The sequence below is a fragment of the Fonsecaea erecta genome (genome assembly GCF_001651985.1).
Source record: "Fonsecaea erecta strain CBS 125763 chromosome Unknown Scaff8, whole genome shotgun sequence".
NCBI classification, from domain to species: Eukaryota; Fungi; Ascomycota; class Eurotiomycetes; order Chaetothyriales; family Herpotrichiellaceae; genus Fonsecaea; species Fonsecaea erecta.
Genome location: NW_017387251.1, coordinates 1,417,704 through 1,443,804, shown reverse-complemented (window position 1 = coordinate 1,443,804; position 26,101 = coordinate 1,417,704). Strand labels below are relative to the sequence as shown.

The window sequence follows — 26,101 nt, the reverse complement described above, 5'->3', positions numbered from 1 at the left end:
TTCGTGGAAGGAAGGTCTGCCGGGACACCTCAGTTTAGCTAATCAGGATGGGAGAAACCACAGCCTTGTCTGCTTCAAGCATCTTGTGCTATCTTCGCCCAATTATTTCTACCTCGTACAGTGAGGTCAACGATGCATCTAGTCAAGCCAAGTCGCAAGGAGAAATGTTTCATTGTCTACTAACCGTAAGAAAATATCCGTGGGGCTTGTCGTCGTGATCGCCTTGCTGTCCGACATCAGTCCGGCAATACACGTAATCGGACTCGAAATCTGGCATCCCCGTGTCCTCCCATTAATTCCGGATTCCGCTTGTCATCTGTGCTCCCAGCGTATCCTCTTCCCTCCTGTACAGGTTCAACTTCGCCGCTGCTGAAAGCACAATGTCCGACCCCAAGACTGTCCACCACCCCGGGGATGACACCCCATTGCACAGCCTTCAGTGAGGCATCAGTGTCCCAGGTCGGCTGATGGCACGCGGCCGCGATGGCCGCACTACAGCTCCCCACCAAGGGTATCGAAGCATCATATCTCATCGTCATTGCCAGCCCCAATGTAGCAACAACGAGGACTCCTCCCAATGCAAGCACCACGATCATAGCCAGCGGAGAAAACCCGCACGAGGCAATATAAATAGGGTCAAACAGAGTTCCGTCGGCGTTGTACTCTGCGACCACCGCCAGAAAGATGCTCTGGGAAATCAACCAATGCAGGCTTCCGGAGAGAATCATCAAGGGCACGGCAGCCTTGTAGGGCAGCTGTAGGAAGTGTGTGCTCCTTTGTGCTCCCTTCGGTCTCGACACTCTCAAAGTCTTTCTCTGTTTGGCAAAATCACTCCACTCACTGGCTAACCACATGCTTGTCAGCACCCCGTTCAGATTCAGATATAAGAAGCTGAAAATTGTTTGAGGTAAGTTTGCAATGAGAATGGAGGAGAGGATCTTCGACGATGGCGAGCCATTGACGCCGACGTGCCAGCCGTCGATGACCGCCGCCTGGGTGACTTTGCCAAAGCCAATCTCCTTGATGTCGAAACCCACAGAATGGATGGTCTTGATTGCGATGGAGAGAAACGCTGCCACCGCGAGCAACGCAAGGACCATAAAGCCGATGGTCAATGACCATCGGGTAAGGCTGGCAGATTCGAGCCCAAGTTTTGTGCGCAACTGGGCCACCTTGGCCTTTGATTCTCGTTCTCCCCCTCGGGCTCGAAGCCACCAGTGGCTCTTCGTCTGCCTAGCCAGGATCACATCGCTCTTACTCAGCAAACAGAAGCCTTTGGTCGATTTGTCATTTTCGTTCAGAAAGCTTTCCACCGCATCTCCCACTGTGATCAGCGGGTTGTCTTCCAGTCGAAACGCAACGTAGAGCATTCCCGCAATCTTGATGGCATTACATGCCAGAACGATCGCTATGATCGGAATGTTGCCATTATAGCTGCATTTCTCAGTCACAGTCTCAGAAAGACAATACTCGACGTCGAAATTGAAGGGTTGCCATTGACTTGCAATGGCTTCAACTTTGGAAACCCATGATTCGCATGGTTTTCTCCCGCCGTTCGATTGGACAGGTACGTCAACCTTGGTGCTGATGTTGGGATCGCTATTGCAGATCCTGGATATGAGGTCAGGATAGTGTGGCCAGGAGGCTTGCAGCCGAGAACGAAGACGAAGCATGAAGAGGTAAGATCTCACCAGTCGAAAGCCTTGACATCACCGTTTATATACGACGAGATCGCCAGCACACTCTCGTTCGCCTGCTTCGTGTTGTTATTTGACAACAGAATTAGATTCCGCCGGGTGGTCAAAAAAGTCGTCGCATAGGCATGGATGCAGGCCTCTTTTTCCAGGCGCTCCCACGTGTCCGGATGCGTTAGGAGCGAAGACTGAATATCATTCTGGCTCGGCTTTTCCGCTATGCCGTGGTATGGCACAAGGGGTTTGCCATCAATAAAATCTTGTGTAACAAAGTAGATATTGTAGTCATTGGCTTCCAGTGATTTATAGAACGCCGAATTGTACCTATGGCAGGTGGTTAGGAGGCATGAATGACTGGAAGTCTACCATGAGAAGATCCTTACATGAGATGCAAAGGTATGGAAGACAATCCCAGAGCACACCATAGAATTATCTTTCGAGCCGAAATTCTCCTCAGGTTTCTCACGCTCGGCACGCCCACGTCGAGGTACTCTCCCCTTGCATGGGCGCGGTCGACGTCCTCCCTAGTAGGAGCGGAGAGGCATTGCATGCAGTAGTTGGAACCCCCCAACAGCAAAGTGCTGAGAGTGTTGATGGCCAAGTGGATCCAGATGTCCAGGGATTCGACCTTGCCACAGTGGCCATTGTAGACTTCCACCAGGCTAGAGCCTTGACCGCGAGAAGCAAGCCAGGAGACCACCACGAGATTGACAAGCAGCGATATCGTGCCCAGAAGTGCCGCTGTGAAGGCGCCGGTGCGCCACCCATAAAGGCGAGTTGGCCAGGTGAAGAAGGGAAGTTCTAGAGATTTTTTGGAGAAGAATGACGATCCTTTCCGAATAGGATCGCCGTCAGCATTGAGGAGAGGCGATTCATCTTTGATCGAGTAGCTGAAGGTCGTTGTGAAACTGGACTTGGAACCCAGAGAATGCTGCTCTATGTAGATATCTTGGTTGTTGAGCTCGATATCGTCTGTCTGGGCCCGAGTGTAGGCCCTCCGTGGCTCCAGAAAGTCCATTTCAGACACTCGGTGCGCTCAGCAACGCGGCCTGTGCCTCACGCTGGACTGGTCAAAGATAGCGCACAGGGGCAGTTGGAAGGTCCAAATCGGTCTTGCAATATTGGCATGTCAACTAATAGTCGCCCGCGAGAGACTCGAAGGATTTCTTATCGTGCTCGTGTTGACAAAGGGTGGGGATACCGTTTATTGACGTCGTTTCATTGCTCGACTGATAAGCCCAGACTTGATCTCCCAACACCAACGTGCGTGGGTGTGGGATTGAGCCTCTCGCACAGCAGTGCCGTAGGACCGTTCTCAGCCGCCTTTGATATTCAGTGCTCCATCGGTATATGGTCGTAAAGATATGGACGGAATGCGGTTGCCTGGGTCCGGGAGGAGTTGAGCAGAGCTCGATGCCCTAGTCGATACTGGGAAGATGACTATGGAGACCCCTTTCACTATTTACCTGGTGGACGTGACGTGTATAGCCAATCACATAGCGCAGTTTGAGTTTCATTCTTGCCTTTCACGGGTTTAGACGCACTCCTCCAATTTCGCGTATCAGCATACTTCCGGCGGCATAAAGATGGGTCCTCGTGTACTCGGTACCCGTTAGACAGTCTCTTGACCGGCAATCGAAACTACTCGTGTGTAGCTGATGCTTGGTAGCGTTTTGACTATAACCTACCCGAAAACCTGATATGTTTGAATCGCTTTTATTCAGTTCGGGACGAAGCATGGGTAGACATCATGCTTTTTCCTTCCTTGACGAGCAACTGCATATGAAACTATCTCGGTTGATCAAACATCTCCACGGGGAGACTCGTGTTTCCACATCGCTTCACCTGATCTTGCCCGATGGCGGTACTCCCAATGAATGCCTCTTCCGACCTGTGCTGCTCCATGCCCGTACTATTGGAGGGTCATGTAAGCATTCAAAACCTTCTTCGAATCCGGGCTCAATTCATTGACCGCTCTAGCTATTCTCCCTCCGTGTCGCTGGTCTGCAGTCTTGAGATAGTGTCCCACCCATCGCCTCAAGTCCGTCACCTCGGGGAAAGGATCAAGTGAGGGCGGTCGGATGGTGTTCAGCTGCGTAAATCCAACGCCAAAGCTGCTGTCTTCGACGTCGAGTTCTGCGATAGCGTCGTCGGCCTTAGGTGGGAGTGGGGGATCTTCGAGCAGCTTGAGAAGCGCATTGCACGTCAATGCCCAGCCTTTGGGATAACGTTCGACGAAAGCCCGGGAATCCGCGAGTGATTTCGTGAGAGATATGGCGGCCATTTTCCGATCGAGAGGGCGAGCCAGTTCTTGGGTTTTCGGCAAGATGATGCTCAGGTACAGCTGTCGGAAAACATCATGCTGGACCCTATCCGTGGCAGCAACGAAGAAATCAGTGCCGAGACCCTTCTCTTGATGCGATGATACGAAATGATAGAACCGGACAAATCGTAATTGGAAACCTTGAGATTGCTTGCTTTGTAGTCGCGTAAGCATGATGTTCAGAATATGCACCCAATATTGCTCGAGGGCGGCTGGGGGGAATGTTGCGATGGAAATTTCGAGGAGGTCAAAGCCATAGCTTTCGTAGATTTTGGTCGACACCAACTTCTGATATATTCCCAGTACACTTTCCACTTGATTGCTGTTGATTAACTCATTGGCTGCCCGGGGAATGATGGCACTCAGCAGGCGAACCAAAGCAGGGATGTTGCCTCGCTGATCCCAGAGCGTCGGACCGAGAATAGGCCCAATCAGGGGGGTATACTCCGCCGGCAACGGCTTGCTCGGCTCTGCTTCCAAAAGAGCACCCATCAGCTGAAAAGTGTAAGGAATGAACTCTTCGACATTGTTGGTAAGGATGGCGGCGAATGGATTGAAGAGATGTGATGCCAAGGCACCCGCTTGCGCCGGCGGCGTGAACCGGATCAGCGCCCCTAAACTCTCGAAGTGATAGTAGTAGAACTTGGGGTTGCTGGGGTTGGAGGCTATGATTGTGGTAATGGTGGTCAGGTGTCGCAGAACACTGTCGGCCACGGCAGAAATACCATCTTTCAGGACAACCAGGACCCTCATGATACACCGCATGACGAACTCATTCTCTTGGACTTTCTGTGGTGTTTGATCCTTCTCGACCAAGCTGAAAAGGTGTTCAAGAAGGTTGCTAGCCAAAGGTCTAATATGCGCCGGGTCGATAACTGGTCGTCCAGTCTCATCGGTCATGGCCAGAACTCTCTCAACGGCAACAGCTGCGTAGGTGTACACACAATAGTTTGAGTTACCAAGATGATTGACGAGCAAGGGCATGACTTGCTGCCACTGATCCCGCGTAATGATACTTCGAAAGACGTAGAGATATTTGATGGCGTCGACCTTGATCAGCGGCTGGGCATTTTCATCTTGAAGATCACTCGCAAGATGTTTCGAGAAGAAGTCGCCGATATCCACCAGAGTATTGGTTTTGGTCACTCCGTGCGTAGCAGTTGTTGCACCCTTCGCTGCCGTAGCAAAGAACACGCTCACTGCCGTATCCTTGGCCCGCCAGTTCTGTTGAGGATTTGCCGCAAACTCTTGAAAGCATTTTTGGACATAGGTCATTGCAATTCCGGTCACCGACTGTTCAAACTGATCGCTAAGCTGACGAAGAAAGTCGCCAGCTGCTCTTCGGCGTGTCTCGCTATCTGATCCTTCCAAATCTCTTCGGATGAATTCGATGGGCTCGTCCTCAAACATCTCAACATCTGAATCTCGCAATGCCACATTCGGTAGAATGACCTTTTCAATGATCTGATGCTGGACATTTGGGTCGTTGAAGGTCTGCGCCTGTTCGTTGATGCCCCCAATCGATGTCAGAAACTGGAGAGCTTTGCTGACAAGGATATCGTTTTTGGGTTCCGGGCCGGTGGTGGTCAACAGATTCCACGAGCTCTCGACGAAGCTTCCGACATATTTGGAGAAGTCGTCATAGTACTTGCCGATGTACAGAGTCAATGCTTCGAAGATATTTGACTTTATGTTCTCGAGGGGGCCGGCCTCTGATTCGTCATCCGTGTGCAGAAGAGGGTTATCGTACCTCAGATACTTCAGCAGCAAGCCGGAAATGCCCTCTAGGTTGTCTTCAAACACGGGAGACAAGTCCTGGCATGAGAGATCATAGAAAAGCTGAAGAACAAGGTCGAGTTCAGCAAAAGCATGTTGCAGCACAGCCTTATCATTGCTATGAGCCTCAATGTAGGCATCCAGGCTCTGCCACAAAGAGAGAAAGGGTTGGGCAAATTTGGAAAGGACATGATTGATCTCGGTGAAGAGCTCATCGGAACGAAACAACGGCCTCCATCTCGCAAAGATGGAGTGGGCGACCTGGAGAACCCCAGCATTGACCACCGGATCACCTGGTTTCAGACGAGAGATCAGATCATCCACCAAAGTGTCCCACCGCTCCCAGAAGTCACTGTCTGCTATCACACTGATGGCCTCACCCAGCTGTGTTTGAATGCCCCGAGGCACGGATATCATGAGTCCCACGATCTCTGTCTTAATCGCATTCACATCTTGCTGGGGGAGTTTGTAGTTGCCTTCCACGTCGGTCCAACTGCGTCTGATGAAGTTCTTGAAGAAGAGGGCGCTTGCAAGTCTGGTGTTGTACTGGAAGTCGCTCGAGGCAGTGATTTGGAGCAGAGAGATGGCGAACCCGGGCTTTTTCTCTTCGGCGCGGATCTTGAGTTCAGCTAGCCAGCGTTAGATCAGTTCGGCCATCAGAGTACAAGAATGCACATACCTTCTTTGTTCTGCCTAGGATCAAGACTAGCATCCAGGAGCTGAGCCAAGGCTGTGAGAGAAGCCATGGTGAGTTTCGTTGCTCAAATGGTGTGGAAAGTCCTTCGTCGTTGTAGTGAAAAAGTTGGGTCTCTCAGCGCATTGCCGGCGAAGGGCTCCAACTAAACGACGAGAGAAGTTGTGTGAGATGGGAGAATAGGCGCCCCAATTAGCGCAGAGTGATGGCTGTCTGATCCTGATCCATCCCAGATAAGTACAATACAAGAGGACAAGCGTACAGAAAAATGGCGGTGATTGCAGGAAGGTTGAATGGCAGCTGGCACAAAAGACAACCGGCATCGGTGAGGATTTGTTTACCTCGTTACAAAGAATAGAGCCCACGCAAAGCGGGGACCACGTGACGCTACGGTATGGTTTGACTAGGTGGCCGTAGTTTGGATCATGAGTTCATTACGGTGGATTATAATGATCACCAGATGTTCAAAGTCCGGTTAGGCTCGGGAGAAAATGCCAGGAGTACTGTACTCCGTAGGGACGGTCGCTTGGGCTGCGGGTACCCGTTGTTACTACAGTACGTCTGTAGGCCCTTTAGCGCCTAGGGGATACGGCTACTAGGCCTTCTCCAGGTCATGATTGTCCGGTTCCCGGGGGCGGGAGCCATTTGGATCCATGCGCCGTATTTTTCCTTTGGCGCCAACGCCTTCAACGCCTCCTGCCTCATGGCTCACCTCAAGCCTCGAAACGCCTCCATGCGTCACGGACAAAACCCAAGATTCCAGAACAAAAGCCCTTGCAGAGTCTCATCCTGCCCATTCCATCTCTCGATTTTCAGAAAAATTTTCCCTTGTCTATTTTTCACTGATACATGCTCCACCATCCGCCCTCAATAAAAAGCCTCATTTCGAAGTCCGTTCGGCGGGCCCTCCCTGCCCGTCCCAAATGCTGCTGATAACGTGGTCGCCGTTATCAGCAAAAGTGGCCACCTGATCCCACGTTGTCGAGTCTCATACGATTATAAACGAGAATCCCTCCACCACCTACGAGTCGATCTCGAAGATAGCTAAAAACATATTCTGTCTAATGAGAGGCTTGTTTGTGCTTTGTGCCTGTGCTTGTATAACACCCTTGTCGCCACGGTTCTTATAAGGTGTGTACACATTCCGTTTCTATGCTCAAATAACCTTCTGCTTCGTGTCACGTTATCAGACTCGAGGCTGGATTTCCCACCTGCTACGATACCACTTTTCCTGAGCACTCTCTCCAGAAGGGCACTGTTGGGTCCGTCCATGTTTTCCTCTTGCTTTTACTTGGTCTTCGAACTGCTCCATCGCGGGCCGACTCATGATTTCCCTGACAGTCTCTGGCTTGGCTAATTTTGTCTCGTTCAGGGGAGGACTCTTGTCGTATGTCGAAGGAAAATGACTCGCTCCAGGAAGGCTCGGCCAATTCCAATACGAGAGAATCTAGGAGACTGTCGCTGTGGCACATGTCGATCTCGACACATACTTCCCCCAGCCCCGACGTTGCCGTTCAAGGAGGACGAGGCTCCGAGAAATCCTCCCCCAACGGAGCCGCTCTCATCTTGAGCGACGTCCTTAAGGATGGGTTGTCCCTTGGAGATGCGCCAGAAGATGCACGCTCCTGGCTTGTGGGGTTTGGAGACCTCAAACCGGGAACAGACGTCTCTCGCAGATTTCTGGACCTCCGGGAAGACCATCATGACGATCAAGGCGCCGTCACGTTACTGTCGCTGCTGATCCAGTGGGTACCTCTGTGGTCGCAAAAGGCAGAGAAGGTTCGAAAGGAGAACAAGGGCTCGAAGTCTGGATCTCTCAGAGAGCAGAAGAACCTTCATTGGTTGCTCCAGTATATCTGCGACTACCTGGAGCTGGGCCACTCTGGTTTTGATCCGCTGGAGTTATCCCGTGCTGTGGACACTGTCACTACTCTCTGTCTCAATGCTAGCCGTCACAGCGATATCAATGGAGGCCTAAATATCCTGTACACCATAATGTCCCGCTTTGAATATCCGAGAAGTGGGCTCGACCAGACTCTCGTGGTTTTGTGTGCTTCTGCTGCAAACCTATCCGAAGTGCCTGACCACCTATTTGACTGCGCGCGGATATTGGCTGCTGGTGACCTGCAACAAGACGTCGTGAGGATACTCTATGCCTTTGTACGAACTCCCACCTTGAGCAACAAAAGCAAAAATCTTTCCCATGCTCGAGGTGCTACTCGGCTCTTGCGGAACCTTATCGACGACCAACACAATAGGGGTGGTTTCATAGTCTCCTTGGGAGACTTTTTAGAGCAATTACACTCTGCTGCACAGCAAGGGATCTTCCGATTTGGCTATGATATCCTCAGCTCCTTGCATGGGATCCTCGCCAGCAATCGCCCAAAGTCCGAAATCGCAGCCATTGACTTTACCAAAGCCGTGGATATTATCAGACTCTGTTTGCAAACAACCCCTTCCGGTCATCCGCAAACAAATGTCCTGCAGGCCACGTCGCCACGAATCAACCCTCAAGAGGACGACAAGGATCGCCAATATGAACGTCATTTCCGAGACCGAGAGGCTATGACCAAACGGCTCTCCCACGATTTCATGAGAATATGGGATTTGTTACCCCTCCAGGATCGAGTTGCCGTCCACGAACTGTTCCTGATGTTTCCGCAATATGCCGGCCAGGCTCAGTTGACAATGACTCTGGACTACGCAAGGGACAAATATCTGGCGTCTGAGGACCATGACATCAGGATGCAGTATTCGGATAAAGTCTACAATGATATTGTTCTGAACCACTCCCTACCACCGGTCTGTCGACTGAAAGGTATCGAAGTCCTCGTCCAGGCCAGCCACTGCGCTGTTAGCGCGTCTCCCGAAGCCAGCACAGAGTCCCATGTGGCATATACATGGATTTGCGACAGGTTACTCGATCAGATCGATGTTGAGCGCGACCCCCAAGTCTTCGAAACGCTCCTCAAATCGTTGGACTACATGGCATCAACCTATCTAGAGGCTGCGGAGGCACAGGTCTCAACCCTTCGGACGGTGGAGAAGCTGCACACACTGATTGTTGAGGGTCCCGCAGGAGTTGCTTTCAACGATGATCTAGCAATTTTGGCGACCAAAGCTCTCGTGACTATTTTCGCTTGCAGTATCCACACCGATGCCAAAGCCGCTGTCAAAGCCTTTGAGGTCCTGCTGGAAGCGGCCAGTGTGCGCTGCAAGTCCCGACCTGCTCGTCTCGTGTCGAAACGCCTCATCTTCAGGGTGCGAGCTGATGACGCTGGCTTCGTCTATATCACCCCTTCGAGCGAAAGCCAGCGTATCGCCAGTGCGCTTGTACGCACGCGAGATTCCGCTGAAGCTTTCAACAGTGAACTTCCTGCTTCGCAAAGACATTCAGCTAGCAGCAGCAGTTTATCGAACAGATCGGACGTTGGCGACCCGTTGTGGATGTATCCAGACACCGAAGATGTCTCTTACCCACTCGAGGGCCGAGCATCCCGCGTCCTCAATGTTGACAAAAGCGCATACCCTTATGTGCAAGCAGAGCTCGATATGGACACATGGCTCATGAGCATCATACGGTGCCTGCAAGCTGACCAGGATTGGGAGACTTACGGCTACACCGTCGTTCATACTGCGGCTCAGTTGAGCAACGTTGCCCTTTTCCTCAACTCGATCCAAGCTGTCATCAAGCTCCGCCAAGTGTTGTGTGAACAGATTGTCAACAATACCTTTCGAGAGCCACCCGCGTCGACTGGACTGAAGAAATCCGACGTTGCCTTGTGCATGTTCAACATTTTAGTTCCCTTGATCCCTTATGCTACAATGAAATCTGAGGCCATCCAGAAGGGTTTTGGAGATGACCTTGTTCGAGCCTTTCTTTCCGGTATTGGCGGAGCTTGGGAAGGCACATCGCGTGGCTGCATCCATGCACTGTCCCTCTGCAGCCTTGAAATCCCTTCTTCGGTTGCGACTTTGTATCCCACCATCATTGATAAGATGTCTAAGAATATGACACAGACTCATCTCACCACACACATCCTGGAATTTCTCATCCAGGTTGCATTGTTGCCAGAAATGCACTCCAACCTCAATCCAGATGAGATCCAAATAATATTTGGAATTTGCATTCAGTTCCTGGAGAAGACGAGAGAGCAGCAGCACTCGTCAGTGACTTCGCCTCCCGGAAGAATCAATCCGGCGTCCAGACACAGTGGAATGAATTTCCGTCGCCCCCCATACCGAGCGGTCATGTTGGCTGACACTGGATTGCCTCAATATGCTGCCGCATTGGCCTATCACAACATGATCTTTTGGTTCTTGTCCCTTCGCCTGGACATCAGAGCGAAATATGTGCCATGGATTATTCCGAGACTCGTCTGGAAGAATGCACGTGGGGAAGAGACCATCGACGAACAGAGCCAAGTTCTGATCGACATGATGCAGAGAACAGCATTCTCTGACCTCGGAGAAACATCACCAGACCACGACTTTGCGACTCCTAAAGATGGACCAGTCTCATCTGCTTCCTGGATCGTCGGTCTGAGTATCGTGACCGCGCAGACAGCCGGACACACGGGGAAGACGCAGATAACCAAGCGCCAGGCTTCGGGTACTACATATGCAAGGTATCAGCAACTCACTGCACCGTTGCCATCTCACCACCGCCCGGGCTATACTGAGATTCGCCATCAAGAAGCCACGACGCGAATCCTCCCGCCGCATGTCATCCTCCAAATGGTAGCTAGTGCGGCAACACCGACTGCAGCCGACCAACCGTTACTTCTACCTCAGGAGGACTTTGTCCAACGCGCCCTTGACAGCTTTGATCGCATTCCCACCGTTACCAGCCACAAGATTGGTGTGCTTTACATTGGGCCTGGACAGACTGCTGAGTCCGAATTTCTTGCCAATACAAGCGGCAGCCCCGACTTCGACCGTCTTCTCGATAGTCTCGGTTATGTTGTATCACTTGAGCCACCGCTCAACTTCAATCCTCAAGGCCTGGAATTCCCTCGAGACGGCACACATAGCATAGCGTGGCGAGACCGAGTGGAAGAGATCATTTATCATGTACCCACCATGATGCCAACAGATCTCGAGGACGATCCGCAATGTATCACCAAGAAGTCGCATGTTGGCAACTGTCACGTCAACATTATTTTCAACCGATCTGGCCTTGAATGGGAGTTTAACAACTTCAAGTCGCAACTAAACTATGTGAATGTTGTGATCCGACCAGCCTGCCGCGACCGAGAAACTCCAGATCCAGATTTCATGCCGGGCTTCTATTGGGTTCGGGTGGTTACGAGAGACGATTTGCCAAACATATCGCCTGCAGCCGATCCCAAGATCATCTCGGCTGCCCAGCTTGGCCCCTTTGTGCGCACTCTGGCGCTGAATGCCAACATGTTTTGCCAGACGTGGAACACGAAAGACGACGACTTTGAATTTCCCAGTGCGTGGAGGGCCAGGTTTCAACAGATCAAAAGACTCAAAGAACGCGTGACGATTAAATCAGGTGACAAGCAGGCACCGTCAGCTGCCCCAGTCATGGCCACCAGCAGCATCGCGCCGGGCACATCAAGCGGTAGAAGGACTCCAGTACCCCGGGAGAAGGACGGCACTCTGGCGTCCCAGCTAGACTTTAGCTCGTGGACCATCTGACGAGTGTGTGAAAAAGAAAGAAAAGGAGGGCACTTTGGGCAACGACATGGGATTGCAACGACGGGAAAAGGGCAAAGGGGAATAGCAAGCATGGTGTTAGTGGGACAAAATGAAAGCAGGGGAAAGGCAAAAATGTACCCTGCTCTCTCGGAGGCATGGATTCTATGGATTATAATTTGTAAAGCAAAAGTTCTCGTTGGCATCCTTTACAAGTACAACTCTCTGCCATATCTGCCATACAAGGCGTTTGACCGAGCTTTGCACGTGGTTGAGCTTTTCCTTGCAGCCTACGACATCCTCGTACGGCCCTACTGGTGCTACGTAACCACTAACCTTGTCCCTGCGCACCCATGCGCCCCAGGGCCTTCTAGCTCTGTTTAGTACTCGGTATGCCTAATCACCTAGCAGCTAGACTGCGGGGGATGACGAAGCAAGCCACCTACTGTACTTGCAAGTGCCCCTCACGCCTCGCCCCACGCCTCTCGCCTTTCACCTCTCACCGACGTCAGCTGTTGCTTCCTTCTCCCAGGCATCAGGAATTCAGGTTGCACCGCCACTTGTTTGGACATTCTTCAAATACATACACATCTTGTTTCGCCATTGGAAAGTGGCATCTATCTGACTCTCTACACTGGAATATGCCATCGTACACTGACCGTCGTCCATTCTACCAGAAACCAGCGTTATGACTTCCGGGCCATCCTCGCGGCGAGAGGCGCCGTCACCTTCGGCATCGTTCTACGATCTCTCGGATGACGAAGAAGGGGGCTATAACACCATCACCCATGCCTCTGCCACGAAGGGCGTGAAGCTGCTCTTCTCGAAAAGCAAGGTCTATGTGCATCCAACGCCCTCGGCCAAAGACAACATCCCCGGCTTCATCGCCCTGGTCCAGCAGAAGTGTCCTGCCCTCGCTGACGAGGGCCAGCGACCCACCTCCGCCGACTCCTCGTCCAAGAAGAAAACGAACGCGTCCTCGTATCTTTTGGCTTGGGTTCCCGAGGCCTCTTTGGCACAGGATGACCTGAGCACGTACGTGAAGGTGGATATGAAGGACGGCGAATCTCCTCCCAGACAAAGCTACCTGGTCCCTCCTCTCCCTCTTGCAACCACCTTTGACGAATCCCCGGTCGGACCATATGCATTCTCGCTGCCTCTCTCCAGCATATACTCGATTCACGTACGTCCACCAAGCCTCGGCTGGTGGTATGGCAGCATAGTCATCAACACCCGGGCCGGCTCGAGCCTACCTGCGTTGTTTTTTCACGACTCGGAATGCGAAAGTACAATACTTCAGAAGAAAAAAAGAGCCCGGGAGTCATTCGATCCATTCGGAGAGAGCGGTGACCTGTTTTGGGGCGGTGACGAGGTGCTCAAGTGGCTGAAGCGATATGTAACCGTCGAGAGGAGCACGGCAGAGCCATCGATATACCTTATCGACCCATCCGAAGAAGATCGTGTGGGCTTCGGTCAAGGCCGTAAGTCACTCGAACAAGCAAGACGCAAGAGTGAAGCATCAACATCCAAGAAGAAACCTGAACAGAAGAAACCACCAGGGCCAGGGATGGATCCTTTCACAAAGGCCCTGAAAGAGACCAGGTGGAAGATCCTGGAGCAACTGTCCAAAGTCACAACGTTTACTCGACGCACTGCGGAAGATCTTGCTAACAACAAGAGTCTCCCTCCTCAAGTGCGACGACTCATCCAAAACCCCGAGATTCAGACTCTGCAGGATGAATTTGACAGTGCCAAATTGTACTTGGCGCGATGGGCCATGAGCATTGCTGAGCAGAGCGAGCGTGAGAGAAGACAGAGGATATGGACGGCACGAGATGTGCTGGACTCTGAAGAGACCAGCGTCGGGGATTTTGAAATTCTGGACATGGAGGCTGCCCGGATGACCTTGACCGACAGCAAGAGGCGCCCTGTCAACATGCAAGAATGGAAGTCCTTTTTCGATTCAAAGGGCAAATTACATGTTATGGTGGAAGAGGTCAAAGAGCGTGTCTTCCACGGCGGTCTGGATCCTGAGGATGGTGTGAGGAAAGAGGCATGGCCTTTCCTCTTAGGAGTGTACGAGTGGGACAGTACAGAAGAGGAACGGCACGCTCTCATGAACCAGAAACGAGATGAATACATCCAACTGAAAGGCGCTTGGTGGGACAGGATGATGGATGGCGATGCCACGCCCGAACAGGAGGAGTGGTGGAAGGAGCAAAAAGTCCGAATTGGTAAGCCTGAATATTGCCCACGTCCCCTGCTTCTTCATACTTACGATCCCAACTGACCTGGCCGCGCGACATGTAGAAAAGGATGTGCACCGTACCGACCGTCACATCCCCCTCTTCGCCGGCGAAGACATTCCTCATCCAGACCCGACCTCACCATTCTTCAACCCCCATGGACCCGGCACAAATGTGCATATGGAACAGCTGAAAGACATGCTCCTGACGTATCTGGAATACGACACACCTCCCTCCACCACTGCCGCAAACCCGCCACGACCTTCTTCCTCCGCACAACCTCGACGGTACCAGACCCAAAACCCCCATCCCCAAAATCTGGGCTATGTCCAAGGCATGTCCGACCTCCTGTCGCCCCTCTACGCCGTGTTCCAAGACGACGCGATCGCCTTCTGGGCCTTTGTGCAGTTCATGCGCCGGATGTCGCGAAACTTTGTTCGCTCACAACTGGGCATGCGTGCCCAACTCAACACCCTCGACCAGCTTGTCCAACTCCTCGATCCGAAACTATACCTTCACCTTCAATCGGCAGACTCCACAAATTTCTTTTTCTTTTTTAGAATGTTGCTTGTTTGGTTTAAGAGGGAGTTCGAATGGTCCGACACTCTCAGGCTCTGGGAGTCATTGTGGACGGACTACTATTCCTCCCAATTTCATCTTTTCATTGCCATGGCGATTCTCGAAAAGCATCGCGACGTCATCATGGACCATCTGAAACACTTTGACGAAGTGTTGAAGTACATAAATGAGCTGAGTGGGACGATTGAACTTCCAGATACTCTGTGGAGAGCCGAGGGTTTGTTCAAAAGGTTCGAGAAGACGGTTGAGACAATTGACCGGAAAGACGCTTTCCCGCCGCCAAATGCTGGCCAAACTGATGCAGAACTGCGACATAGGAAACCTGGGGAAGCAGCAAGTGCTGGGGAGGAGACGCATCCGGTCGCTTCAGCTTCAGGCGCCGCATCGAGCGCCGCGTCAAGCCGGGACCAAAACCCACCTACAAGCCCGGGCAGACGCGGACCTCAGCAGGCAGCAAAGGGAAAAGAGGCTGAAAAGGCCACAGAGAGAGTCATCACGCCGGAACTGCGGCTCCTGCTCAGTCACAAAATCGTCACCCTGGACGGCGAGGATGGATCAGGCGACGTGGAGAGGACAAGACCGAGTGGACTGAAGGACTGAGCCCTTTGCGTGTGTATAATGGTCGGAGTTTGGGGTTTCAGAGAGCCCCTGAAATCCGGGATCGCATGAATTGATTACCTGGCTGCTCCTTTGTTGCTCCTGTTTTCTCAGGAACCAGTGACAACGTCTGTCATAGGTCCATGGCTTGGGCATGGGGGAAGAATTCGAGACAGTGTATTCGCAACGGAATCAACCGACACATAGTGCAAACAAGCATCTCCTGCCTATATTCTATGACGGAACGGAAACACTTTCTGACCTCCTTACACGTGGCCCTGACCGTGGATTCGTGTCGTAGCGGACACCGCAAGTATAACACTCGCTCAACTTGACGAAGCCTGCTTGCCTGCTTGCTTTGTTGGTGCCTCCTGACGAGTCCTTGGCCTGATGATAGAGCACTATGTATGCGACTCTCTCTCTCTCTCCACACCACCACCACTACCACCACCACCAACCTCCATTTCGTGGCCTGTCCCTCAAGGTTCCACCATGCCAAAGGCTATGTATTCCCCCTCCAGCCGACACTCTCTCTTCCCTTTGCTGTCTTTCTCTCCTTCTTATCGCCACAAGTCGAACTTCTGCTTGATCAGTTCGATCTTGTGTTTGAGGACGGACCGGCTGAACTCGACATCCTGCGGCAGGAACACGTCGCCGAGATAGTCGTCGTAGGGGTCGAAGGGACACGCACCTCCGCCTAGCCCCAGCGCCGAGCCATGTGCCGTGCTAACCCCGACGTATGGGCAGAGGTGGTCTGCGAGGAGGGTCGTGACTTTGGACATCCCGGCCTTGTTGAGCATCGATGACGACGAAGGTGATTTCTGGAATTGGTTCGAACTCTCCTCATAGTCATCGTCGACGTCGTCATCAAAGTCCGTCTCCGCATCCAGCCAGCCGGTCGTATCGATCCAGAAGGTCGACTTGTCGCCCTCGGCCTGCACGGCGGCCACCACCTGGGCGACAGCGCTGGAGATGACGCGGTGGAGCGTAAGCTTTTTGGCGACGAGGACGTGGTGGCGGTGCGCCGCGGCGGCGGAGAACGGGGTGAGCAGGAAGATGGTCAGCGTGGACGGCGCCGAGTTGTAGATGTAGCTGACGTCGTCGGGGTCTTCGTCGTCCAGCAGTTCTACTGATGATGATGATGCGACCTCGGAGTCCGAGTTGGAGTTGAACGGGTACGCGTTGGCGCGGATTCCTTGGACCAGCTTGACGTAGGCGTCGACGAACTCGTTCGTGAACTTGGCCAGTGCGTGCTGGGTGACGGGACTCCTCTCGCCCGTACCTATACCTGTATCTGAGAAGAAGGCGTCAAAATCCTCGAGTCCGAGCTGGAGCAGCAGCACCGACGGGTGGTACAGCTTGAAGTTCCACGACCGCGCCCCTGCCTTGGTGCCCGGGGGTCCCGCGCGGAAGAATGAATCTCGGACACTCAACCGGGACTCCGGCGTGGGCAGCAGCCCGGTTCCCGTCGTGTCCACGACGACCGCGTCCAGCTCCGTGAACCAATTGGTCACCCCGCCGCCGCCATCGTCCGGGTCGGTTGGCGAAGTCGCCGGGAGCAAGGGGTTGATGAAGGAGAGCGAAGCCTCGGACGTGGCAATCTCGACGACATTCCTCCTTCGCCGTCGTGGGCCATCTTCGTCCCCGAAAGCAAGGAGTCTCGCTGTTGGGGATGTTTCGTTCGAGGAGGTCGGTGAAGCTGCACGGGCGTTTTCAAGCCAGACGCCTTCAAACTCGAGGTCTCCATTGGTGCCATTTGGGCCGCCCATGTGTGTGAGTCTGACTCTGTACGTCTTCTGTGGATCGAGGTTCTGGACGATTGGGACAACCAAGCCCGCCGCTTCGACCCAGTAGGTATTGTGGTGGCCCTCGATCGACACCACGAAGCTGACCGGGTCCGAGGCCCTGGCGTTGACCGACGGAAGGACGGAGTGGTGGAGGTCCCGTGCGTCCAGACGCGCAGGGTGTTGTTGCTGTTTGGAGGCCGAGTTGAGGTTGTTGAGCGACACAGAGAGGCCGGTGGTGTTGGCGACCACCATCTCGACGTAAGAACCTGCTCAGACAAGACAGACACATTAGTGCTTCCGTTTCCTCGTTGTATGTAATTGACTCATCAAAACTGATAATCACCTCGAAACGCCGCGTCTCGCCGGAGTTGGTTTGCCGTGGGCATCCATCGTCCAACGTACTACTCGAGTGTTTCAGTCCTTGCGCGCGGGTGTGGGCGGAAGAAGGGGAAGCCCCCTACATGCAAGTGAGGATGACTGGCCGGGATGAAGATGTTGTCTTTTTCCATCAGCTTCCGCAGCAAGTGTTTGAGGATCACCCAGGTATCGATGCCGGAGACGGTGAACAGGGGCGGGACAGGCACCGCGAAGTAGTGGACCGAGCAGAGGAGCACCAGAGCAGAGAGGATGGCCAAATACACAAGACGGGCCTCCATGATGTGCGAGTTGGGTATTCTTGAGTCTCGCAATAGAGAGAATAGATAAGAGCATGCCCTTGGGCTCGTTGGAAGATTGTATGCAGCAAAGATGTCTGGCAATTCACTGTTCATTCTGTGAACGTCACATGTAAGAAGGTCTGGCAGAATCCCACACACACATATATTATAGACCCAGAATTCCTCCAACAATTCCCAGGTCTATCCCGGGTTCCAGCCTCTGATGGCCACACCGAGTGTGCAGACGGAGCTAGCTGGGGCGTGAGGGTGTGGCCACCAGATCTGGGACAGCTTCTCTTGAGAGTTACGAGATTGCCTGAAGGTAACTGCTCTGACACTGATGGCACTACCTCTGCAGGTAGCCCAGTGGTTCCGCGCCATTCACGGCTCCCTAAGCGTGGGTTGACCGAGGCCGGAGAGAACCTGACGAAACGACGGAAAAAACTCCTTCCACAGCTGGGAGTTTTACCTCGATCCAACCTCAACTTCCACCGGGGAGTTGGGCTTGGGTTAGAGTTTTTGCACCCCTTCTTTTTGTGCACCAAAAGTGATTTGTGTGGTTTCGAACACAAGGCTGAGGAACCCGCCAAGAGAGATAGGATAGATTCACTGCCGTCAATGGGGAAAGGGATTGAACTGTGCCATCACTTGGTCTCTGGTTGAACTGACGTCCGGCGACTCTCCAGCTCTGTGCTCTCGTCTTCTTCCGCCTCGACGTCCCCTTGAACGCCCAGCTTCTCCTCTGCCAGCCGTCGGTACTTCCTGCGCTTCTTCTTGTCGGCACTCCTCTTCTTGCGCTGCTTCCTCTCGACGACTTTGGCCGCCCGGCTCTGCTCGCCCTTTTCCAACAACTCGACTTTCTCGGCAAGGATCCTCTTCGCAATCGTGTGGTTTTGACTTCTGCTACGCGTGGCTTGAGACTTGACGACGATGCCGGTGGGAATGTGTGTCAGCTGGGCGGCCGAGTTGGTCTTGTTGATCTTCTGGCCGCCTGGTCCCGTGCCTTTGACGTAGGTGTGTTTGATCTCGGCATCTGACAAGGTCGGACGCGGGGGAATGGAGTTGCCCGACTTGTGAGGCCGGCCAGCAAAGGTGCTGAAGGCGGATGTGGGAGTGGGCTGGGAAAGGAATGCTGGACGGCGATACAGCCGCCTCAGTGGGCGGCACACGAGCATCGCTTACATGGCCAACTGCCAGAATACGAACTGGTCTCTTAATAACCAATATTGTGTCTCGACAGGCAAGACTGATGTTCTGGAGCCATTGAGCAGCATTGAGCAGCAGCTTTGAGCCTGTGACCTGGTGCTTTGTATGCGACTGTAATAGGCAGCTTAGCCGACTGGCAACTGGGAGTGATCATATGCTTCGTCTCCCTCTCACCAGTACGAGCTACAACTTCTTTATATTGGGTATTGGCCGAGGAAAACTGTTGGGTATCTGATGCGTCAAGGTACAGGTCCCTTCGGTTATGCAGTCATCAATAATGAGACGTGCAGCAGTCATTGCGACGCATGCTAGACAATGGTCAAACGCTATTCCGGCCCCGAGGGTGCGAACTATCTCGCCCTGTACCTCGTATTGTGTTGCTCGTCGAAAACCATCAGTCAAATCAACCTATCATTTCATCTCTCCTTCCGTCTTCAGCCTCATCTACCGTGTCTTGTGCGTTGTCGAGATGCATGAGACTCCCGGAGCTAGGCACTGCCAGCCCATCAGCCTGTGGAGGATGCTCTCTCGATCATCGTTGTGATATCATCCACAATGCTGTCCCCCTTGGAGAGTTTCAACTCCCTCGTCACTAGGTAAAGCTGATCTCCTTTTCCTCTCCTCCCTCTCCATTTCTACATTCCCAACACATGCAGTCTCTGGCACCATGACCTCCTCGTCTTCCTCCTCCTCCCCAGGCCGCCTGCACGGTCGCGTGGCCGTTGTGACCGGCTCCAGCTCCGGGCTCGGACAAGCCATCAGCCTTGCCCTGGCCGCCGAGGGCGCTTCAATCTTCTGCATTGACCTCTACCCAACCCCGCGCAACGCCATCAACCCCTCCACCCAGCGCGCCGATGACTTCCACAACCGCGTCTCCGGCCAGCCCGGCACGCACGAACGCATTCGACAGATCGGGGGCGAGGCGACATACCACAAGGCCGATGTCACCCGGGCGCGTGACATGGAACTCGCCATCCGAGCCTGCGTGCAGCGATACAAGAGGCTGGACATCATGGTGAACAACGCCGGGGTCAGCGTCGAGAGCACGCACCTGCGGCCTCTCCGGTGCCACGAGACGAGCGAGGAGGACTACGACAAGACCATGGCTATCAACGCCAAGGGCATGTTTCTGGGTTGCAAGTACGCCCTCAAGCAGATGCTGGAGGGCCAGTCCCAGGTCTACTCCTCCCGGGGCTGGATCGTCAACACCGCCTCCGTCCAGGGCCTGGTCCCCTTCTACGGCACCCCATCGTACTGCGCGTCCAAGGGCGCCGCCGTCATGTTGACCAAGCAGATCGCTCTGGACTACGCCAAGGACCTGATCCACTGCAACGCGCTCTGTCCGGGCTTTCTGGAGACGAGCATGACGCAGAATCTCCAGGGCCAGCCGCAGCAGTTGCAGGACATCGAAGGCAAACATCCGCTCGGGCAGAAACTGGGCAAGGTGGAGGACGTCGCGAAGGCGGCGGTGTTTTTGGCGAGCGATGACGCGGGTTGGATCACGGGCATCCCGTTGCCGGTCGATGGAGGCTATTTACTGAGGTGAGAGTGGACAGGGTTAGTGGTCATCGGGCACATGTGGTGCGCAGATATGATAAGAAGATCTTTGAAGCCATCCATCCATGCCTGGGAACAAAACTGCTCCTGACATCCAACTAGTCACAGTGTCACGCCTCCTGTGCCGCCTCGATCTTCAGCCACATGTCCAACCACGACCTCACCCTCCTCCCCTCCTCGTCTCCTCCCACCTCCCCCGGCCTGCGGTAGCACTTGTCCAGCGCGCCCAACACGCCCTCCCTCAAAATCTTGACCGCCATCAGCTCCCGCCACCGCCGCACCGCGAGCCTGACCTTGCCGCCGTCCACGACCAGCACGCCCGCGAAGAACTTGAACTCGGCCTCGGCGCCCAGCAGGATCGCGAGCGCGGACTCGGGGACGGCGGACGTTTCGAACACGTTGAGCGCGCCGCTGCGCGTGTTTTGCATGGCTTCGTAGAAGGACAGCCAGCGGGGCGCCTTGGGCGTGTGCGCGGGGTGGTTGACGGATCGTGAGGTGAGCGACACGACCTGGTTCGTGTACACGTTGCGCCACCCCTTGCCTTCACGCATGAGGACCCGGGGATACAGCGCCGTCGCGATGATGCCGTTGAGGGCCCGGTCGGCCACCGTCTGGTTGTAGCGCACAGGCACGGCGTAGGAGGAGGACGGCAGACCGCCCCGTCCGGCGGAAGATGTCGTTCGGGCGCAGTTCAGGGCCGCTCGTTCCTCCGGGTCCAGCGCCACCAGGCCCGCGTCGACGAGGTACACGAGCAGCTGGATCTTTTGTGCCTCGACCTGCCCCATCGTCTGGTCGCTGATGTGGTTCTTGCGGCAGAAATCCGGCGCCGTCCGCGCCGCTTTCGCCTTCTTCCAGCCCTCGTAGGCGTTCAGGGAGGAGAGCAGGTCGGAGTCGCCGCGACTGAACGCGTGTCGGGCGTCGGATTGCGAACCGGATGCCGGAATAGGCAGGAATGGCGACTTGGAGGTCAGGAGGGAGATGATGGCCAGGATGGGGTCCTTGTGTGCATCGACAGGTCAGAGACACTCTCCAAGAAGGAGAAAATCATTCGTTCTCCCGAGAAGCAACTTACCAGACATCGGAATATGACGCCGAAGATGGCCAGCTTCGCCAACAGCACCTCCAGGGGCAGTCTCGCAATCTGCTGCCCCAGCGGCGTCAGCGTCTCATTCCTCGCCAACGCGCCCGCGTCCTTCAACTTGTCAATCGCTCTGAGCACATTCTTCCGCGACGGCGGCTCGATCGCCGCGTTCAGAGTCTCCTCAATCGACCCGAGGTTCCACACCTTGATGCGCAGGATCGGGTCCTGCAGACTCAGCCGCAGCATTTCGGGGACTTGTTGCTCCAGCATCAGATTGTCGTAACGGTGCTTGGTGACCAGATGGAAGCAGAGACCCTCCTGAACACGCGCCGCCCGACCTCTTCGCTGACGCGCAGAGGAGCGAGAAATGAATCCTTCCGTCAGCCGCGACAGCTGGCGGCGTTCATCGAAGCGCATGATTTTCTCCTTGCACGAGTCGATCACGGCCGTCACGTCGGGAATGGTGATTCCAGTCTCGGCAATGTTGGTCGCGATCACAATCTTTCGTTGTCCCTTTGGTGGGCGTTCAAACGCTCGTTCGAGCTCTTCGGTCGAGAAGGTCGAATGCAGCAAATGCACGACCCAGTCTCTGCTGAAGGTGTCCATTGAGAGGAGGAGGTTGTGCAGACGCCGCATCTCGCCTATCCCCGGCATAAAGATCAGGATGGCGCTGCTATACTTCGCGTAACGTGGTTTGCTGGCAATCGAGGCGGCGAGTTTCGCGATGAGGCTATAGGCGATGTGATATTCATCCATGTTGGAGATCGTCTGTTGGGTCTTGCTGCTGTATTTCTCCAGTTCGGCAATGATGGGACGTCCCTTGTCGCTCGCCGAAAAATCATTCAAGTCTTCATCCCCGTCTTGGATTGCTGGGTCTCTCTCTTTGACACCGGAAAGATCATTGGTAACCTCGACTGCATCCTCCAGAAATCCCACTTCAACCGGATATGTCCTTCCAGGTAGATCTAACACCGGGGCGCCGCCAAAGTAGTCCGAGAACTTTTTCGCGTCCACCGTAGCCGACATGAGGACTATCTTCAATGTACTCCGGCGTTTCAGCAACTTCTGCAACGCGATAAATAGCAGGTCAAGATCCATCGTACGTTCGTGTACTTCGTCTAGAATGAGGCAATCCAGCTCATCAAGGTTTGGGGATTCCTCCAACATCCTCAACAGGACGCCAGTCGTTGCGTAGGTGATGCGAGTGGTGCTGCTGGTCTTGCTCTCTAACCGGATCGCATAGCCAACAAGTGACCGGTTGGTGCCGATGTCATTGCGGCTCTCTCCGAGCTCCTGAGAAACGCGTCTGGCGAGAGTGATGGCCGATATCCTCCTTGGCTGTGTCACAAGGATGCGATAGTCTCGGGAGGCACAGAATTCCTGCTCCAGAAGCAGGACCGGGATTCCAGATGATTTGCCGGCACCCGTCTCTGCGCAGATGACACTCACAGCGTTTTCGGCGATGCAAGAGAGAATTCGGTCTTTGTACTGATGGACAGGGAGCTGTTGGCGGATCTGGAGCATTTCGCGGAAAGATGGACGAGTGGTTCGGGTTTCCCATTCCTTCGACACTTGTTCCGGGCTCCAATGCGCCGAGACAGGTGCTCTGGCGCGGCGACGATGAGCGACGCTGGCCTGACCCTCAGATGGCTCCTTGCTGGGTAGTCTGGCTTGTTGCTGTCTCAGTCGATCCTGTGCATCCGAAATGACTGCCCGCAGCCTCCGTAGAGTCTCCTTTCGTTCCTTGTTGACGAGGACTGCTTGGGCGTCGGTCAAGTCGTTCACCACATCTCTCCAGACAGTCGGCAGACGACCTATGGCTTTGTGCTCGCTTGCACCCAGTGTTGACACCAGGAACAGGCCAAGAGTACAGACATAGCCCTCCGATTGGGCAGCACCCGCTGCTGCAATGTTTTTCATCTCCAATTCCCAGAGTCGCTGATTGACCCGGACAGAGACTTCAGGTGGCAATGCCGCCGTCGTGTGAGCGTCGACCATGGCATCGGCTGTCCAAGAAATCTGTAGTTTGTGCCTTGCTGAGTATGAGGTTTGCTGCAAAGTTCGGATCTGCACTCGACTTTTCGAATCACGCGCTCGACAGACTTCATCAAGCAGTCTTTTTGGTGAAAGACCCGACCATTTCCCAAAGTCTAGCAGTCGGACCGAGCTCTCAGATGCTGGTGGGGTTTGTTCGAAGACAGTAGTGTCTTCAGATTCTCCAAACATGCCGCCGAGAAGAGCATCCTCATCCTCCGCAGCGCCGGGCTCATTGTCCTGTGATATAGGTTTCTGGATCCCTATATCATCATCAATGTTCTGTTCGACAGCAGCCCGCTTTTCTTGCCGCCGTTTCGTGGCAGCGGCTCGCATGAGCTGTTGACGTGTTGCCAGGAGTTGAGCCAAAACGGCGTCCCATGCAGCTTCTGCCTCGTACTCATCGAACAGCGGATCACGACGTAGCAGTTCCAACTTCCGATGTAACATAGCAATTCGCCTTTCTTTTTTGGCCCCTGTCTTCGGGATATCGTCGGCTTCCTTGTTCTGTACCTCCCAGAGCAGTCGTTGAAGGTGAACAGACTTCTCCGTTAGTTTCGCGGGGTCGTTGTCTTCTTCGGGTTCTGGAGTTTCTAGGCTCGATTCTGAGTCGTCTTCCGCTTCAGATACTTTTGCAGGTGTCGATGCTGGACTCTGCCTACTTTGGCTGGCGGTGGGCGGTCCTGTGTTCTTGTCAGTCTTGTTGGGACATGCAGGTCAACTTGCGAAAGGTATAGAGCCGCGCTTCACTAAAAGGAAGAACATCGCTCCGAGATGAGAAAAACGGCGCAAGGTCTCGCAACATCACGTATACTTGCAGCAGGCAGAAATCTTGAAGGGCCGTTCTTGATCTGCGTTTGTTGACACTCTGAGACAGAAAGCACAGCTGCACGGATTCGAGTGTCGGGCCCTGTCTCACTCACCAGATGATGCCTGGTCAGGGGTATTATTACCGCTCAATCCAGTCGTTATACCCGTGGTCTGTTCATAGTTCATGAGTTCGCCCTCTAGCGCTGTCGAGGCATACCATTGTAAAGCCTCAGGCAGACCAGGCAGGAAATCGGGAATCGTTCTCAGCTGTCCCAGAAGGGCGGTTTCAGTAACATGGGCAATGGCTTCAGAGACTCTTGGAAACTTCAAGGACACCAAGACTCTCTCCAAGCTCCACAGGTCGAGCAAGAGCTTCTCCTCATCGACAGGAATCTCAACACCCCTAAATGCCGACGACATAGGACTCGTATCACGAGCCACCATATCAAAGAGATCATCGATTGTCTCTTCCGGCAGCCAGTTGTATGTTGACAGTTTCAGGGCTTGTGGACGCAACTGACGCCGCTCGGTTTCTAGCCTGGCGACTTGACGTCGAGCATCAGCGATGCATCGTGTAGCGTACTTGGCGAGTACTCCGTCCAGCTCAGAGTCTTCCAGATGAGCTTCCAGCTCCTCGGGGGTCATCTCTTGGATCTTGCGACCTTGTTCAGCTTGTTCGCCACTTTTCAATGTCGCGTTCCCGTCGCTGACGGGTGCTGTGAGCTCAGCGTCAGTGCCTGGGCCTGGGGTAGTGTCATTGACGCTGACCACGGCCTCATCGGGCTCACCGATGGGCTTGGACTTAGAAGGCACAGAAGTTGTAGCAAAGCCCCGAGCAGGGTTTGCTGCGGGCTTCTTTTTCTTCTTTGGGGCCATTTCCTAGCAGGTATGAGCAGCCAGAAATCTGCTCAGACTGGGAGCCTGTGGAAGACTTTCGTGTGGCCGAACTTGACGGAAAGGGGTTTCCTGAACCTGAACCCTTTTGTCTTGGTGCTATTACCTCTTGGTCAGACGAAGAATGAGGCACATCGCGCCAAGACAACAAGCAGTGAAATTATCCATATTTGGGCGAAAGTGATGCCGCCTTAGTCTTACATATCGTCCCCCTACTTTATCACGGTGGATTAACGCGTCAATCAAATCATTCAAACCTGAACTCGCAGACAAGCTTCTTGGATAGGTAGTCTTTTCTCACTCAAATAGCTCGGATTCCTCTATCCTGAGGGCGCCTATCTGGCACGGTGATATTTAGACCGCTATTCGTCACCAGCAGGCACGGCTTGATGTTGCCGACGCTGTGAGGACGAAGCTCTGTGACAATTGTGACCATGGGACGCAGCCGTATGGTCTTTGCAAAGCCATAGAGAGCTGCACAATCGAGTTGTGGTCTTGCTCGT

At 53.9% G+C, this 26,101-nt stretch overlaps 8 protein-coding genes across 8 annotated transcripts; 3 read left to right on the top strand and 5 right to left on the bottom strand.

The window, feature by feature from the left end:
* Positions 1-236: 236 nt before the first annotated feature.
* Positions 237-2,712, bottom strand: AYL99_09179 (hypothetical protein; the record flags this gene model as incomplete). The annotated part of the gene is made up of 3 exons (XM_018840686.1): positions 237-1,611; positions 1,692-2,018; positions 2,078-2,712. The coding sequence occupies 3 exons, from the start codon at positions 2,710-2,712 to the stop codon at positions 237-239; spliced, it is 2,337 nt and encodes a 778-aa protein (XP_018690433.1).
* An 894-nt stretch (positions 2,713-3,606) lies between these two features.
* Positions 3,607-6,539, bottom strand: AYL99_09178 (hypothetical protein; the record flags this gene model as incomplete). The annotated part of the gene is made up of 2 exons (XM_018840685.1): positions 3,607-6,422; positions 6,473-6,539. The coding sequence occupies 2 exons, from the start codon at positions 6,537-6,539 to the stop codon at positions 3,607-3,609; spliced, it is 2,883 nt and encodes a 960-aa protein (XP_018690432.1).
* A 1,337-nt stretch (positions 6,540-7,876) lies between these two features.
* On the top strand, positions 7,877-12,154 carry AYL99_09177 (hypothetical protein; the record flags this gene model as incomplete). The annotated part of the gene is made up of 1 exon (XM_018840684.1): positions 7,877-12,154. One exon carries the CDS (start codon positions 7,877-7,879, stop codon positions 12,152-12,154), a length of 4,278 nt encoding a protein of 1,425 aa, XP_018690431.1.
* Positions 12,155-12,839: 685 nt separating this feature from the next.
* On the top strand, positions 12,840-15,576 carry AYL99_09176 (hypothetical protein; the record flags this gene model as incomplete). Its single annotated transcript, XM_018840683.1, has 2 exons — positions 12,840-14,385; positions 14,462-15,576. The coding sequence occupies 2 exons, from the start codon at positions 12,840-12,842 to the stop codon at positions 15,574-15,576; spliced, it is 2,661 nt and encodes an 886-aa protein (XP_018690430.1).
* Positions 15,577-16,133: 557 nt separating this feature from the next.
* On the bottom strand, positions 16,134-18,016 carry AYL99_09175 (hypothetical protein; the record flags this gene model as incomplete). Its single annotated transcript, XM_018840682.1, has 3 exons — positions 16,134-17,626; positions 17,704-17,761; positions 17,822-18,016. 3 exons carry the CDS (start codon positions 18,014-18,016, stop codon positions 16,134-16,136), a joined length of 1,746 nt encoding a protein of 581 aa, XP_018690429.1.
* A 644-nt stretch (positions 18,017-18,660) lies between these two features.
* On the bottom strand, positions 18,661-19,191 carry AYL99_09174 (hypothetical protein; the record flags this gene model as incomplete). The annotated part of the gene is made up of 1 exon (XM_018840681.1): positions 18,661-19,191. The coding sequence occupies one exon, from the start codon at positions 19,189-19,191 to the stop codon at positions 18,661-18,663; it is 531 nt and encodes a 176-aa protein (XP_018690428.1).
* A 698-nt stretch (positions 19,192-19,889) lies between these two features.
* On the top strand, positions 19,890-20,768 carry AYL99_09173 (hypothetical protein; the record flags this gene model as incomplete). The annotated part of the gene is made up of 1 exon (XM_018840680.1): positions 19,890-20,768. The coding sequence occupies one exon, from the start codon at positions 19,890-19,892 to the stop codon at positions 20,766-20,768; it is 879 nt and encodes a 292-aa protein (XP_018690427.1).
* A 121-nt stretch (positions 20,769-20,889) lies between these two features.
* AYL99_09172 (hypothetical protein) lies at positions 20,890-25,580 on the bottom strand (the record flags this gene model as incomplete). Its single annotated transcript, XM_018840679.1, has 3 exons — positions 20,890-21,777; positions 21,852-24,577; positions 24,818-25,580. 3 exons carry the CDS (start codon positions 25,578-25,580, stop codon positions 20,890-20,892), a joined length of 4,377 nt encoding a protein of 1,458 aa, XP_018690426.1.
* Positions 25,581-26,101: the final 521 nt, after the last annotated feature.